General features: G+C 51.5%; 2 protein-coding genes and 3 non-coding genes across 6 annotated transcripts in view; 1 reads left to right on the top strand and 4 right to left on the bottom strand.

Moving 5' to 3' along the window:
• Positions 1-5,726, top strand: part of SERPINH1 (serpin family H member 1) — a 90,904-nt gene extending 85,178 nt beyond the window's left edge. For both annotated transcript variants that reach the window (XM_062639197.1, XM_062639196.1), the window contains exons 2-5: positions 1,763-2,369; positions 2,545-2,643; positions 3,039-3,271; positions 3,435-5,726. In XM_062639197.1, the coding sequence (XP_062495181.1) occupies positions 1,787-2,369; positions 2,545-2,643; positions 3,039-3,271; positions 3,435-3,737 (1,218 nt within the window). In that variant the 5' untranslated portion in view covers positions 1,763-1,786 and the 3' untranslated portion in view covers positions 3,738-5,726. The remainder of the gene's footprint in view (positions 1-1,762; positions 2,370-2,544; positions 2,644-3,038; positions 3,272-3,434) is intronic.
• A 2,468-nt stretch (positions 5,727-8,194) lies between these two features.
• On the bottom strand, positions 8,195-14,873 carry RPS3 (ribosomal protein S3). Its single transcript, XM_062639213.1, has 7 exons — positions 14,731-14,873; positions 13,494-13,624; positions 13,170-13,263; positions 11,909-12,003; positions 11,098-11,285; positions 9,565-9,761; positions 8,195-8,263 (listed from the first exon to the last, which is right to left on the bottom strand). Exons 1-6 carry the CDS (start codon positions 14,758-14,760, stop codon positions 9,568-9,570), a joined length of 732 nt encoding a protein of 243 aa, XP_062495197.1. The 5' UTR covers positions 14,761-14,873; the 3' UTR covers positions 8,195-8,263; positions 9,565-9,567.
• LOC134174423 (small nucleolar RNA SNORD15) lies at positions 9,224-9,361 on the bottom strand. The gene has a single exon (XR_009968639.1). It is a non-coding gene; the product is annotated as a small nucleolar RNA SNORD15 (small nucleolar RNA).
• On the bottom strand, positions 10,211-10,358 carry LOC134174422 (small nucleolar RNA SNORD15). Its single transcript, XR_009968638.1, has one exon. It is a non-coding gene; the product is annotated as a small nucleolar RNA SNORD15 (small nucleolar RNA).
• LOC134174414 (small nucleolar RNA SNORD15) lies at positions 11,604-11,750 on the bottom strand. Its single transcript, XR_009968630.1, has one exon. It is a non-coding gene; the product is annotated as a small nucleolar RNA SNORD15 (small nucleolar RNA).
• Positions 14,874-15,318: the final 445 nt, after the last annotated feature.

The raw sequence follows: 15,318 nt of genomic DNA, 5'->3' as shown, positions 1-15,318 counted from the left end.
TGTCCCTGCATGCAAAAGGCAGCCTGGAGCAGGGTGGGAGGAGAGGAGCAAGGAGAGCTCAGCACAGCCTTGGGTCTGAGGCAGGCTGTGGGAGGAGAAGGTCATCCAAAGGCTCGCTTTGGGAATGAAGGAGGAATTTAAGCCCTTAGGAGGTGCTGTGGGGAAGGGTTGCTGTGAGCAGTGTGGAGGGAGGGAAGGGAAGGGCTGGGGACACGTTACGGCCTTGCAGGTAAGCGGGGTGAGCTCCAGAGAGCTTTTGGACACGGCATTTAGGACTGGTCACTCTGGAGATCATCAAAGCTCCCACTGGAGCAAGTGCAGAGGAGGCAACGAGGATGCTCAGGGGCTGGAGCAGCTCCTGTATGGAGCCAGGCTGAGAACATTGGGGCTGTTGAGCCTGGAGAAGAGAAGCTGCGTGGAGACCTCAGAGCAGCTTCCAGTGTGTGAAGGGGGCTGCAAGGATGCTGGGGAGGGACTCTTCATTAGGGACTGCAGTGATAGGACAAGGGGTGATGGGTTCAAACTGAAACAGGGGAAGTTCAGGTTGGATTTAAGGCACTAGAACTGGCTCCCAAGGATGTTGTGGCTGCCCCATCCCTGGCAGTGTTCAAGGCCAGGTTGGACACAGGGGCTTGGAGCAAGCTGCTCCAGTGGAAGGGGTCCCTGCCCGTGGCAGGGGTTGGAGCTGGAGGAGCTTTAAGGTCCTTTCAACACAAACTGTTCTATGATTCTATGAAGCTGGTAGCTCTGAGCCCTCACGGGGATGCAGCACATCTGATAAGATGAATCTACCTAATGCATGAACGTATTGAGATGGGGCTCTGCTGGGGGAAAGGAGGGGTCCACCCCATTCAGCTGCCTCAGTGCCTCCCTTGCAGAGCTGTACAGGCAAAACTTTAGTGGGATGGAGCTGATCCTACAGTGTTGGCGCTTCTCAAGGCTCCCCACCTCTGCCTTAGCTTGGTGGAAGCTCATGTACTCCATCTAGTGTCTAGAAAGCTGAGTACTTTGGGTACCAAGCTCAGGTCCCCGAAGAGGACAATCCCTGCTGTGCACTGACCAGAGTAGCCTCTGGACTGATGGGCTGCACTATGCTGTGTGGTCCTGGGCAGCAGAACCATCCCAATTCTAGCTGCTGACCAGGACAAAGGTTTGACTTGCTACTGTTGGGACAATCCCAGAGTGGTTTGGGTTGAAGGGACCTTAAAGCTCCTCCAGCTCCAACCCCTGCCACGGGCAGGGACCCCTTCCACTGGAGCAGCTTGCTCCAAGCCCCTGTGTCCAACCTGCCCTTGAACACTGCCAGGGATGGGGCAGCCACAGCTTCTCTGGGCACCCTGTGCCAGCGCCTCAGCACCCTCCCAGGGAAGAGCTTCTGCCTAAGAGCTCAGCTCAGTCTCCCGTCGGGCAGGTTAAAGCCATTCCCCTTGGCCTAGCAAGACCATATCAGACCTGTTCCTTCCATTCCCTTGCCCCTCTTTAAATCCTTTACTGCCCATGAACATAGAGTGATAAAGTCAAATAGCTTAAAAATGAAGCTGTCATTCAGAACGCATAGGCTGTGCATGCCAGAGCACAGCCTGCACTCTTTTAGGTTAACTCTTGCTATGGGGAAAGCCCAGGGAGGACTTGGCATGACTGCACCCCAAGTGAAGCGTTGCTGCAGATGCTCTGGTTATCGCTTCGGGTTGCACTGGAAGAGCCTGTGAATGCTGAGGAAGGGCTTGAATTGTGTTGACAACGAGCTCTTCTTGCCCAGCAGGTCCTCGGAGGCGCCGCTGAAGCCATGTGGGTTCTCCTGGTCCTTGCTCTCTGCGGCCTCGCTGCCGCCGTGCCCTCGGAGGACAGGAAGCTGAGCGACAAGGCAACAACACTGGCTGACCGCAGCACAACGCTGGCCTTCAACCTCTACCATGCCATGGCGAAGGACAAGAACACGGAGAACATCCTCCTGTCCCCCGTGGTCGTGGCCTCTTCCCTCGGGCTCGTGTCCCTCGGGGGCAAGGCCGCAACCGCATCCCAAGCCAAGGCGGTGCTCAGTGCGGACAAGCTGAACGATGACTATGTCCACAGCGGGTTATCCGAGCTCCTGAACGAGGTGAGCAACAGCACAGCCCGGAACGTCACCTGGAAGATCGGGAACCGCTTGTATGGCCCGGCCTCCATCAACTTTGCTGATGACTTTGTGAAGAACAGCAAGAAACACTACAACTACGAGCACTCCAAGATCAACTTCCGAGACAAGAGGAGCGCCCTGAAATCCATTAACGAGTGGGCAGCCCAGACCACGGATGGGAAACTCCCAGAGGTCACCAAGGATGTGGAGAAGACTGATGGAGCCCTCATCGTCAATGCCATGTTCTTCAAGCGTAAGTTCTACCTTCTGTTCTTGATCCAAGTGACCCAGAACCTAAGGCAATAGAGAGGAGCCCAAGTCCTGCGTCCACTGGAGGCGTGTTCTCTTTCAGAGCAAGTAGTTAGCAACTGTGCATGCAACTGCCACCCGTTTCCTGTTCTTACACGCTGAATTTCTCCCTCCTGTAGCTCACTGGGATGAGAAGTTCCATCATAAGATGGTGGACAACCGTGGCTTCATGGTGTCCCGTTCCTACACCGTTGGGGTCCCCATGATGCACCGTACAGGTGAGTTGCAAACCTCCATCCCCGTGTCAAGACCAACAGGAGTTAAGGTTTCTGCTCTGTTACTTGGTTTTCCATCAACTGCTTCCAGTGTTGTTTTCCTCATGGGTAGTGTGAGAGGACAAAGCTGGGTGTGCTTGTTCTGCTGACTCAGTGTCTCTGTGGGCAGAGATAATCCATGTTTACTATTGGGTGCTTGGCTGTTAGGAGTAAATCCCAGCTCACTGCACAAATGAGATGCAGTTTGGAGTTGTTGCCAACTCAAATAACAGTGGACCAGTTCCCAAAACAGTGTTCACACTCACTTCCCTACCTGTCCAGGGGGAATTCACACCAGGGTTGTGGGGAGCTTTGCTCCTGCTCCACATCTCACCATTTCCTGCTTTTCTGATTTCAAGGTCTCTACAATTACTATGATGATGAGACTGAGAAGCTCCAGGTGGTGGAGATGCCACTGGCTCACAAGCTCTCCAGCATGATCTTCATCATGCCAAACCATGTGGAGCCTCTGGAGAGGGTTGAGAAGCTGCTGAACAGGGAGCAGCTGAAGACCTGGGCTGGCAAGATGAAGAAGAGATCAGTGGCCATCTCACTGCCTAAAGTTGTCCTGGAAGTCAGCCATGACCTTCAGGTAAAAGAGGTCCTTAAGAAAATAGTTGGGACTTGAGAGTTCTTTGGCTTGGGAGAGAAGATAATGGGATGATGGGCTCTGTATGCCTGTCATCTGGGGGCTGGGGTAACCATGGCTGGAGTGGATTGCACTGTGTCATCTCTGACCTCTTTCCTCCTCCTAGAAACACTTGGCTGATCTGGGTCTGACAGAAGCCATTGACAAAACCAAGGCTGACTTATCAAAGATCTCTGGCAAGAAAGACCTTTACCTGTCCAATGTCTTCCATGCTGCTGCTCTGGAATGGGACACGGAAGGGAACCCCTACGATGCTGACATCTATGGCCGAGAGGAGATGAGGAACCCCAAGCTCTTCTATGCTGACCACCCCTTCATCTTCATGATCAAGGACAGTAAAACCAACTCCATCCTCTTCATTGGCAGGCTCGTGAGGCCCAAAGGAGACAAGATGCGTGATGAGTTGTAGTTGGGTTGGGTTTATCCCCAAGAGCTTTGGTTTGTGTGTTTTTTAGTGGGGGGATTTCAAAAAAGGGGAAACACTATTTTGTATCCTTCTCGAACTATGGGTGCTATTCAGACCAGGGTGCATTGTGATGAGAAACCAGCATACACTTTACCTCACCCCAGAATACCCATTGCACAGACCCACCTCCAGAGAGGAGCCTGCCACAAGAGGGTCACCAGGAGTGGAAAGGAACTGGCATGCACCATCCCAGCTGCGATGTTGAGGCTGATGCCTACCTCCTCCTTGCATTAGTTAAGCCTCCTGCTAAGTACCTTGCTGCTACCACCAGCTCTACAAAGGCACAAGCCCTTCACGCTTCCATCTCAAATGCTCCTGCACATTGAGCTCTCCTGCTTGCTTTTCTCCTCCTTTGCCATGTGGCACCACACCAAAGCTGCTCAGGTTGCTCTGCAGTTGTTCCTTGCTTCTCTCTTCTATCCTCAGTGGTATGTAACAGAGCACAAAGGGGCAGTTCTAAGGTCCAGCCTCTTCTGTGGTCCTGGGAGCTGAGCAGGACCGTGACAGCATGTAAGAATGGAGACTGCATGGAGCTGTGCCTTTCTGTCCTGCCTAACCCTGCTCTGGATGACTCCAGCTGCAATAGCTATCAGCTCCATAGCTAGAACACTCACTGCAAAGCCAAGCACAGCTTTGCTTAATGCTTCACGGAGAAGTAAGTGGCTTTGGTGTCTGCTGACACCCTTAAGAGCAGAGCTAGGTCCCTTCAGCACTCCTGCATCCCATGGGGATCACCAGGGGGGCTCTTGGGCTAGCATCTGGAATTGAACATCCTGTACCATGCAGACAGAGGAACTCCACTCCTCTTGGTGCTTCTGCATCAGCAGATGAGGCTGGGAAAGAGTTACCACTGCAAAGGGTATCCCAGTTACAAGCAGGGCTGGTGGCTGTCAGCTCCTGTTGCAGGTCAGGGGACTCTGCTGGCTTCTCCCAGGGAGCTGGAGGAGGTTCACTTCCACATAAATACAAAGCTTTAGAGCTGCCAGTGCCTGACCCTTTTCTGAAGCTCCTCCTCTGCATGATGCTTTAGCTCCCTGATGGCTGTCCTGGGTAACAGCATGCTGAAAACCAAATGTATTTATAGTTCTACTCTTATTTATGTCTGATAAAGAGCATGTTTCATAGCCTACTCCAGCCTAGACTTGGAGGCTGTTCCTATCTTCTTAAGGGATATCAGGTTAATACTTAAGGAAGTAACTGATACAATCCCATGAGCATTGAAGTTGCTATGCACTGAGACACACTGCAAACAAACCGTGACAAGATGACTGGGAGAAATCCATCACAATCCAAGTGCCAGTTAACTCAAACCAGCAAGGAGCACCACTGCATTGCTTTTCTCTCCCTTTTATTTCCCTGCCAATGTGCTTGCTGTCAGGTTCCTACACAGAAGCCCAATACTGCATTCTCCGACCATAAACAGGACTATTTCCACTTATTTATTAAGTTAAAACCAGCAACTCTCTTATTAGGTGCTTCCTGCAAGCAAAAATTGAGCAGCTCATGCCCCCAAGTTGGACCTGGCCATGCATGCTCCAGGTTTGCAAGCTTACACAAGCTTATCTGCCTTAATTCCTATCCAAGCCAGCCAGAATGGGAGATTCTTGCCCTTAAGCCCCTTCCCAGCTCATATTCCCAGGTGCTTTTTTGGGAGGTAGGAAGCAATCCACAAGGATATACCCAAATGCACAGCAAGCCTAAAGCCCAGGGTGCATGGTAGATGCTACCTGGTGAGAAGCAGCGCACTGAAACCCACATGCTGGAGGATTGGGATTGGAGGGGGGGTAAAGGGGTGGGTAAGGCAGGAACACACTGTGGGATGTTGTGAATAATGTGCATCATGTGGATGCAGGCGTCTGATGGCTTTTGTTGTCTCTTCTTGTACCACACAGTGACTGTTGTCTAATTTTGCAATAAAACTTTTTCAATGAAGCCCTGGCAGCCTCAGTCACTTGAAGGGCTTGGATGGAGACAAAATACTCCTAAAAAAGGCTTGGAGAGGCTCTTTGCCATCCTTAAATCCAATTCACTTGGCTTAATCTAGTGGTTAGGGACAAAAAAATACACTAATACCCAACATGTCAATCAAGGGAAATGAATAGTATTAGGTGGTCAGCTTTTCTTACAATCATGGACTGGTTTGGGTTGAAGGGACCTTAAAGCTCATCCAGCTCCAACCCCTGCCACGAGCAGGGACCCCTTCCACTGGAGCAGCTTGCCCCAAGCCCCTGTGTCCAACCTGCCCTTGAACACTGCCAGGGATGGGGCAGCCACAGCTTCTCTGGGCACCCTGTGGCAGTGCCTCAGCACCCTCACAGGGAAGAGCTTCTGCCTAAGAGCTCAGCTCAGTCTCCCCTCGGGAAGGTTAAAGCCATTCCCCTTGGCCTGGCCCTACAGGCCCTTGTCCCAAGCCCCTCTCCAGCTTTCCTGCAGCCCCTTTAGGCACTGGAGCTGCTCTCAGGTCTCCCCTTCAGGAGCCTTCTCTTCTCCAGGCTGCCCCAGCCCAGCTCTCTCAGCCTGGCTCCAGAGCAGAGCTGCTCCAGCCCTCACAGCATCTCTACGGCCTCCGGACTCACTCCAACAGCTCCACATCCCTCTTGCATTGTTGCCCCAGAGCTGGACACAGTACTCCAGAGGGGAATCCCACCAGAGCAATAAATCCTTGATGTTGTCCTCAACTTCTCACATGACTTATCTAGCAAGAAAAGAAGTACACAATCCTAACTCTTAAGCTCACTACTTGCACATCCCTTGATCTTACAAGCAACTGAACATCTTAATGCTACCAGTGATCAGCACCATGAGACTAAGTTGGAGTCTCATACTCTCCAGGAGCCAGCCCTCACTGGAGGACTGCAGGAGAAACCCCTAGCTGATCATCATCTCACATATTGGGATGTATTAGAATTTAGACACAACGTGCAAATCCTTGCACTCTTCTCTTGCTTCCAGCTTTCACGCATTTCCTGCTCCTATAATGTGACAAAACTGGTCTGTCATCTTGCCTTTTGGAATTGCTTTCCAAATCCACGTTGCTATTTAGAAAGTCAAAATTTGATGCTGGCATTGCTTAACTCTAACACTTAGAGTAACTTCTAAAAGCTTCCCATGGAAAGATGTGCACAGAAATCTGCTATCACTTTCCCTTACACCCTGAGGAAGCACAACTGTTTGACAGGAGACCTGCCAGAGAAGCTGGGAACAGGCAGGCTGAGGCTCACATACCCACACTCGCTGCCAGACAGCATTTCCTGACACTGTCACTTTGGAGTTCCAGTTGCCTGCAGAGAAGCCTGCCCAAAATGGCAATCTGGCTGTCAAAGCCATTCCCAAGCAACACAGTTTGCAGATTTGTAGGTTCTGATGCAGCAAATAGGTTCTGAATTTCCCAAATGGGGACAGGAAGTCTTGATCTTGCACACAACATGATCTCTAAGGGGGTGTGTAACAGCCTCTTCCCATTACTGCACTGCAGTCTGAGAAACACACTGGGGAAGGAGCTGACAGAACCAGAATCTCTGCCTGAAACTTAACCAAATGCTCAGTCTCATTGCTTTAAACTACAGGCTTTAGCTTCACCACGACAGACAGGAACAGGTACATTCATACAGCAATAGAACAGAGGTGGAAACACATCCCTGCATACAGACTATACATTTCAACAGCTTAGGTAGCCTTGTCATCTCTTATCAGCTTCAGGATGTCATCCTACAGCTTATTAAAGCCAGTTATTAATACAGTGAGAAGCCTCAAAGGAAGACAAGTGTTTTCCCAACTGCTTCAATCTATTTCCATCTCAAAGCTTAGGATAGGTTTGAAACTCAGGAGTGTACACTCACTTCTCCCCAGCTATTGTGTAAAACACCTACTCAGGAGTTTGTCTCACTCCCCATCTCTACCAGCAAAGGTTACTTGACCCTAACAGGAGCCATAAGGTTCCTGTGTGGTCTATAGGCCTGAAAGTCGCACACTGAACATCCTTTCAGTGCCAAGGGAAATAAATGGATGTACAGAGGTGCAAAAAGCATTCAGCAGAATACAGTAACACTTCAGTTTACACTTACATTGAAGCCACAAAGGTGTAAACCACCACTTTGGACACTGCTAAAGAAGCTCCCCCTTCTGGAAACCTCGGAGTAAGGGACTGGTATGGAAGAGAAGAGTTCGAAGCACTACTCTAGTTCATGTTATTGATGACCCTCTTAATACCAGCCTGCTTGGCTCCAACTCTACCAGATATCAGCATTTTGTCCCCACTTTTAGATCAGGATCTCCTAAGTTCACTCCAAAAGGGTAACACGACCTGGAAGAAATGCAACAGAATTCCTTCCATACCAAAGGCGGAGCAAGGCTTTCCTGGAATACATCTTGGAAAACAAGTAAAGGACCTCCACAAACACTGTCTTTTGTGATTTTATTAAGAGATGTTTTCAGGACAGTCAAGCTTCTGGTTGCAGATGTTACAAACCCTACAACAAAAAACAGAATACTGAGTGAGATGGTGGCAAGCTATTTCCCATAACCATTCTCCTACCCCAAACACTGAACAAACACGATTCCATGTTTGTTCCATGATTTCCAATCTCTCACTTCCTGCATTTTAGCCAATGATCCCCTTTTCCCCACAGGAGCCCTGCAAACTCCCTGAACTCCGCCTGTTCACACAAAGCCAGCTTCATAGAATCACAGAGGTTAGAAGGGACCTTAAAGCTCCTCCAGCTCCAACCCCTGCCACGGGCAGGGACCCCTTCCACTAGAGCAGCTTGCTCCAAGCCCCTGTGTCCAACCTGGCCTTGAACACTGCCAGGGATGGGGCAGCCACAGCTTCTCTGGGCACCCTGTGCCAGCGCCTCAGCACCCTCACAGGGAAGAAATTCTTGCCTTATCTCCAACCTAAATCTCCCCTGTTTCAGTTTGAACCCATCACCCCTGTCCTATCACTGCAGTGCCTGATGAAGAGTCCCTCTCCAGCATCTTTGTAGGCTCCCATCAGATACTGGAAGGGGCCTGCAAGGACACCAGAGAGGGACTCTTCATCAGGGGTTTAAAATGAAGATGAGCTCCTCATTCAGTCAGAGACCACCACAGCCTTGCTTTCAACAGCAGCTGAGGAACCTGGAAGCAACCTTAGGCCCTCTCCTTCCTGCTGCTCTCAGAGAAAGCCAGCAAACTGCACATGTTCACTGGGAACAACTCAGAGAAGCTCTTAAGACAATTTCAAGCTATCTATTTCCATCTTAGAAGCTCCTCATTCAGAGAGGGTTTCAAACTTGCCATTATTTACTTACAAAACTAGCCTAAGCATTGTGCTCAATGTTACTGGCTTCCAAGTATACCCCCCATGGGATCCAGTTCGGGACAGATACCCTGTGCTGTCAACTGCACGTTGGTAGCAGTGGCATAACATGAAAACACCCGAGGCACTGAACCCTTCTCAGACAAATGCCTCTAAGTCAATCAAATTGTGACCCAAGGTCCCCAAATTCATGCTGCAGGACGCAACGTGAAAACAGGGCACTTGCACAAGGATATTTCCTTTCAGACTCGTCATCTCATCTTCACTGAAGGGTGTGCTTAGCTGGTTTGCAGCCTGCCTTGAACCATGCCCTCTTCATGCAGGGCAATGCTCTAAACCGAGTCCAACTGAACACTCTGCTTGGTTCAAGGCAGCACCTTTTTCCCCCCAGCAGCCTTTCTTGGGTGACATGACACCCTTTCCACATGGACCCTCCCCAAACCTGCCTCCCACCACACAGAGAGAGGCACTTACCCCTCAGGCAGTGGGAACCGGCTGAGGCATGGCTGGCTGTTCTGGTTTGCCACCTTTCTGCTCTGAAATGGGGGTGGTGGGCAAGATCTCTTCTTTGGGTTCCACGATGCTGACATGGTCTGGAAGAGGCTTTTTGGGGCCAATCTTTCCACTTGGGTCCCAGGGCAACATAATCTTTACTTTGATTCCCAGTACTCCTGTAAAGAGTGACGGGACAATACAAAATATCAAGCACCCATTCAGCAGGGACAAACCCCACAAAACATGCTTTCTGCACCAAAACCATCCTGACAACACTAAGATGCAAGATGATTAACACAAACCATAAAATGGCTTGGGATGGAAAGGACCTTCAGATCATCTAGTCCTAACCCCCTACCACAGGCAGGGACACCATCCACTGGACCAGGTGGCCCCAAGCCCTGTCCAACCTGGCCTTGAATGTGCTAAAGCCTAGAAATCCCATTACTCTGAATTTAAATCAGCATGTTTTATCTTTATCTAGTTCATTGCCTTTGCTAACTTCAGCCTGGGACTAGGATGAAAACATGCCCTATCCCTCAGTCATGCCTGCCCTGGTTTAAACCCTGTCCTCCCTGGGGTAACTCACTTTCCTATAGGAAGCTGCACTGAGGGTTTTTGCATCCCTTCTCAGACAAATGCCTCAAAATCATCCAATGAACGGGACATCCTGCCCAAGGCAGCCTCAGCCCAGCACCACAGAACATGGCACTGAACAGGCTGCAATGACACAAGGACATCCCTTCTGACTCGTCATCGGATCATCACTGAAGGGAAGGTGAAGAGCTTTGTCTGTGCTATTACCCCTACATCAATTAAGCAACAACTCAAACTAAGATGCATTAGTTGTGTATTCTACCAGGCAGAAGGACAAGTGTAAGCAGGCCTGGCTGGTTGAGCTGGGAAGACTCGCCAGGGCACAGCTATAGGGGAAGACTGCCTGCATTTGGTCTTGTGGCTCCCATGTTCTGTCTGCCTACCCCTAGGAGCCAAGAAAGCCAGAATTCAAACTGCCAACAGTTCAAGTTCAGTCAACCTGTGTTTCATGTAAGCTGTCCTACTACCAGCCTCACAGGCCACAGGATACAAGTGACAGTATGTGAAAAAGCTAAAGCCACATGCTCAACTGGAAACATTCAAACTCCACCACTGCAAAACTGGATGTGGGATGAATACCCAAGCCTGTTTGTCTGCTGAAGGCCACTTCTCCATTTCCCATCCCCAAACACAAATTAAGTTCCACTTCAGATGTCACGTGCAAACTCCACACCACAAGCTTAGTTGCAAAAGGCCAGGAAAACAGTAGGTTTTTGGAGTCTGAACAATGAACACAACTGAACTGCTCTGCCAGACCAGTGGTGCATCAAAACCACGCGAGCTCCCACCCCGCAGGTGAGAGGGAAACCTCCAACCTGCAGGCATGGGATACCAGCAGCTGACATCTTCTGGTTCTGAAGTCCAACACAAGGAACCACCACGGCTACAAAAGGGATCTGCACGCCATGCACTCACCCTGCCGGAGAAGGACGTGACGCACGGCTGTGTCAACGTAGTAGTTCACTGGGTCTCCACTGTGGATCATCAAACCATCCACAAACTTCATGGACTTGGCTCGCTGACCTCGGAGCTTGCCAGACACCACCACCTCGCAGCCCTTGGCACCGCTCTCCATGATGAAGCGGAGGACACCATAGCAGGCTCTGCAGGCAGAGAGCAACAGGCCAAGTCCAAACGGCTCCATGGAGCTGTTTTATGCCAGTTTCAAGCACAGGCAATGGCACTTCTACTTTTGTTGGTAGAAAGCCCTCTGAACGTAACCCTCTGCACCCCAAGTTCTGCCACTGCTACACAAAGCAGCAAAACTCTCCACATTGTTTTAGCACTGTCAAACACAGCTCTTCTGACTTACGGTCCCTGTAAGGTTGTGGGAACAGTGACAAGCATGTTTTTAGTGACACATGAAAAGCTGCACTGCTGAGGCAGCTAATACAGCCACATCAGGAGTGCAGCTTCCCATCCCTTCTCAGACAAATGCCTCTAAATCAACCAATGATGACAGGATGCTCCTGCTGAAGAACCACATGCAGCATCACAGAACATGACGCTGCAGAGATACCACATCAAGAGGCACCCACTTCTGACTCGTCATCTTATCATCACCGAAGGGATCTAAGCAGCAAGGCCAAGTGTCACCTGCACCATAATTCAGCCAGAAGGCTTGCGATTGTGTTTCACTCCTCCACCCATTTATCCACAAATAAGTAACTGCAAGCTTTAGGCACACTTCCTCACTGTGCCATCACGCTCGGCTTGCTCCACTCACCGACGCACTGCTAAGCCTCCCAGAAGCTTGTACCGCAGGGACTCTGCCTGAGCGATTGCACACAGACCTCTCGTGGCCACCTTCTCTGCATAGAGCTACAAAGGAAGAGAAGTAAACTCAGAAACAGGGCTGTTATCTCAAGATACTTTTAATTCATAACACAGGAGAGCTTCATACTACTCTATTCCTCCATCCTCTACACACAGTTCAGTTAGTCTTTCCACAGCTTAATCCTTGGATCTACACACCCTTAACTCCTTTGGTGCCAGACTCGTACTCCTGGCAGAGCTGAAACACACCAGCAAGACTCCACTGAAAGTCAGGGGACTATTTAAACCACCATGGTGCAGGGTCAAAGAGCTGCTGCTTCAAACAGCTCCAAAACACGTGGGATCGTGGGGCAGAGGTATCCAGACAATCACAAGCACAGTTCTTACAACACCTCAATTACATTAAGTCTGCTTCAGGTTTAAAACCCAACTCCAGAAACAGTTTGACTTTTGACAGCTTTGAGCGTGAGGTGTATTTAATCCAACATCTCCAAGAGCCCAAAACCGGATACTTCACAAGAAGCAAACATGCAAACTCATGCACACGATACTCCTAGAGCTGACAAATCATGATGTGCTCTGTGAGGGTTTGTGCCATACAGTCTATTTAAGCAATTGCTGGAGATAATCAGCAACGTTCACTGTATAATGTGATCCAGCAACGCTGGCCCAGCAGGAATAAATGTGAGCACCACGCCAGACAACACATTCCCCCCTGCCACTAATCCGTGTTAGAGGAAAGTATTGGTAAGGGCACCAAACTTCAGACATTAGAAGACCAGTCAATGGTCTGGTGTCACTTTAAAGTCTATTTTATTACAGTACCATACTCAAATCTCAGAGATACTTCTGCACCAGAACAGTATAAAGACAAAAGCATTATGAATTCAGTAAGGGTGATGGTAACACACAACCATCAAACATTATGCTGTTAGACTAGTTCTCACCTCAATACTGGGACAACAACATTCTGTAACATATTTAGAGGTAAATTTAGAAGGCTTTATCTGCACCCTTGCTGGGAAATCAGAGAAACCCAGCCAAAGTGACAGCACTCAAAGCACCCCAACCAGCAAAGCATTTGTGAGAGCACGTAAAACACCATCCAAGTTACCTTTAAGTCAACCCCCCTTTCAGCTGACACCATCCAGACACTGCACAAAGCAAACTGCACAACCCGCTTAACACTGCTACAACAGAGACAGTTTTACCTCAACGCTTCCTTCAGGGAATCCAAACCTCTTCTGCACGACAGCTGTCAGCTCCCGGATGCGGCGGCCCTTCTCTCCCAGGACATTCTGAGTTCTGGGAAAGAAAGGACAGAATGCCTGAGAAAAGTCTCCAAGTCAGAGCCTGTAACCATCCCAAAGAGCTTCCACACTGAGCATCTAAGTCCAGGGCTTGCAACACTCCTGTAGCACTACAGATCACTTCAGGATCTGCTTCCCAGTGATCACTTTAAGCTCCAGCCTGCAGCAACGTCCCCTACAGAGCCTTGCACAGGACCCATGTGTCAACAGCAGGATCTCAGTTACCTGGTAGCAAGTATGATGATCTCGGTCCTGGTTGGAGTGACCCGGACTTCAACTCCCGAGTACCCATCTTCAGCCAGTTCACGAGTCAGGAACTCATTCAGCTCAGCTTTGAAGATGCCGTCAGCCACAAACTGAAAACCAAACAGATCAAGTCAAGCTCTTTTCAAGTGCTCAGCCTGAACACAACATCTTCCCATTTGGAGCAATTCATCCATCCATGGGATCATCCTGCAGACCAGCTGCCTCTCCCCCAGTGGAAAGGAAGCAGCAGAGGGGAGAGATAGAAGCATTTTCCCTGAAATTCCCATAGACAAGTCACTTCTTCCAGTATCTGAAGAGGGCTACAAGGATGCTGAGAGGGGCTCTTCATCAGGGACTGGAGTGACAGGACAAGGGGTGATGGGTTCAAACAGAAACAGGGGAAGTTCAGGTTGGAGATAAGGCAGAAGCTCTTCCCTGTGAGGGTGCTGAGGCGCTGGCACAGGGTGCCCAGAGAAGCTGTGGCTGCCCCATCCCTGGCAGTGTTCAAGGCCAGGTTGGACACAGGGGCTTGGAGCAAGCTGCTCCAGTGGAAGGGGTCCCTGCCTGTGGCAGGGGTTGGAGCTGGATGAGCTTTAAGTTCCCTTCCAACCCAAACCAGTCCGGGATTCTGAGTCCAGCAGTAACCTACCCCACTGCCTCGCTACAGGCACACTTCACGCTGAAGGCTGACATCACACCTCACTGCCGTGTCCTGCAATGGTGCTTTGATTCCGTATAAATAAAGAACTAAAAAGGTCCGTCCCTCCACCAGCCCCACAGGGCCCTCGCGCTTCCAAGGCCTCCCTCCCTCTCCGGAACCGGCACAGCCCCGCACTCTCCCGGCTCCTCTGACCCACAGAAGCCGGGGGTCCCTTAACTCCCAACGCTTCCCACTACGGAACAGGGAAAGCTAAGGGAGCCCCCCAGCCCCACCCCGGCCTGCCTGCGCTGTGCCCACAAGCCCAGAGCCCTGCTAAAGCCCCCCCCCGTGTGGGGCACGGCGGCTGAACCCCCTCACACCGGCACCCGCGCACGGCCTCCCTCCGCCGCCATGTTCCCCGCGGGGCCTCCGCGCCGCATCCGCCGCCATCCTCCCGCATCGGCCGCCATCCCCACCCACGCCGCCGCCCCGGCGAGGCCCGCGGCCGCCCCCGACCAGACCCCGCCGCTATGGAGGCGCCGGGCAGCCGCGGCGAGCCCGGGCAGCCGCCCTCACCTTGCGCTTCTTGGAGATCTGCACCGCCATCTTGAGCCGCGCCGCCCGGCGGAAAGGAGGGAGCGGGCCCCGGGGGCGGGCTATAGCGGCCTTCCGCCGCTCTCCATTGGCCAGCCTGGATCACGTGGGCCTGCGGGCGGGGGCCGATGGGAAATGTAGTCCTCCTGGTGCACCGGAGCGCCGCCATGTTGGGGGGGGTTAACCCTATCGCTGCCGTAGGGGGGGGTCCGTCTCCACCAGGCCGGTGTGAACGCACACAGGCGGCGTTAAACCGGCTCTAAACCGGTATAAACGGGCGCAGGGTGATAAACGGGAGCGATATGGAGGGCTTGGTGTCTGCACGGACAACGGTGGTAAGTGGTGTCCCTCAGGGGTCCGAACTGGGGCCGCTACCTCACGAGGCTCAGCGGGGCCAAGGGCAACGTCCGGCCCCGGCCCCGGGCTGGGGCAATCCCCGGTGTTTTGAGCCCAGAACCCAGAGGAGGCCACGAGGATGCTCAGGGGCTGGAGCAGCTCCTGTATGGAGCCAGGCTGAGAACATTGGGGCTGTTGAGCCTGGAGAAGAGAAGCTGCGTGGAGACCTCAGAG

The sequence above is a fragment of the Pezoporus occidentalis genome, unplaced genomic scaffold (genome assembly GCF_034315485.1).
Source record: "Pezoporus occidentalis ecotype Australia unplaced genomic scaffold, CSIRO_AGI_Poc_V1 ctg6, whole genome shotgun sequence".
NCBI lineage: Eukaryota > Metazoa > Chordata > Aves > Psittaciformes > Psittacidae > Pezoporus > Pezoporus occidentalis.
This window is presented reverse-complemented; position numbering and strand designations above follow the sequence as displayed.

Excerpts from the sequence above, each read along its gene's own strand:
- RPS3 (XM_062639213.1), bottom strand. The coding sequence starts at position 14,760 with ATGGCGGTGCAGATCTCCAAGAAGCGCAAG. Across the intron at positions 11,286-11,908 it reads GGAGGCTTAGCAGTGCGTCG|AGCCTGCTATGGTGTCCTCC; the intron begins GTGAGTGGAGCA and ends CTCTGCCTGCAG. Across the intron at positions 9,762-11,097 it reads TCACGTCCTTCTCCGGCAGG|GAGTACTGGGAATCAAAGTA; the intron begins GTGAGTGCATGG and ends CACTCTTTACAG.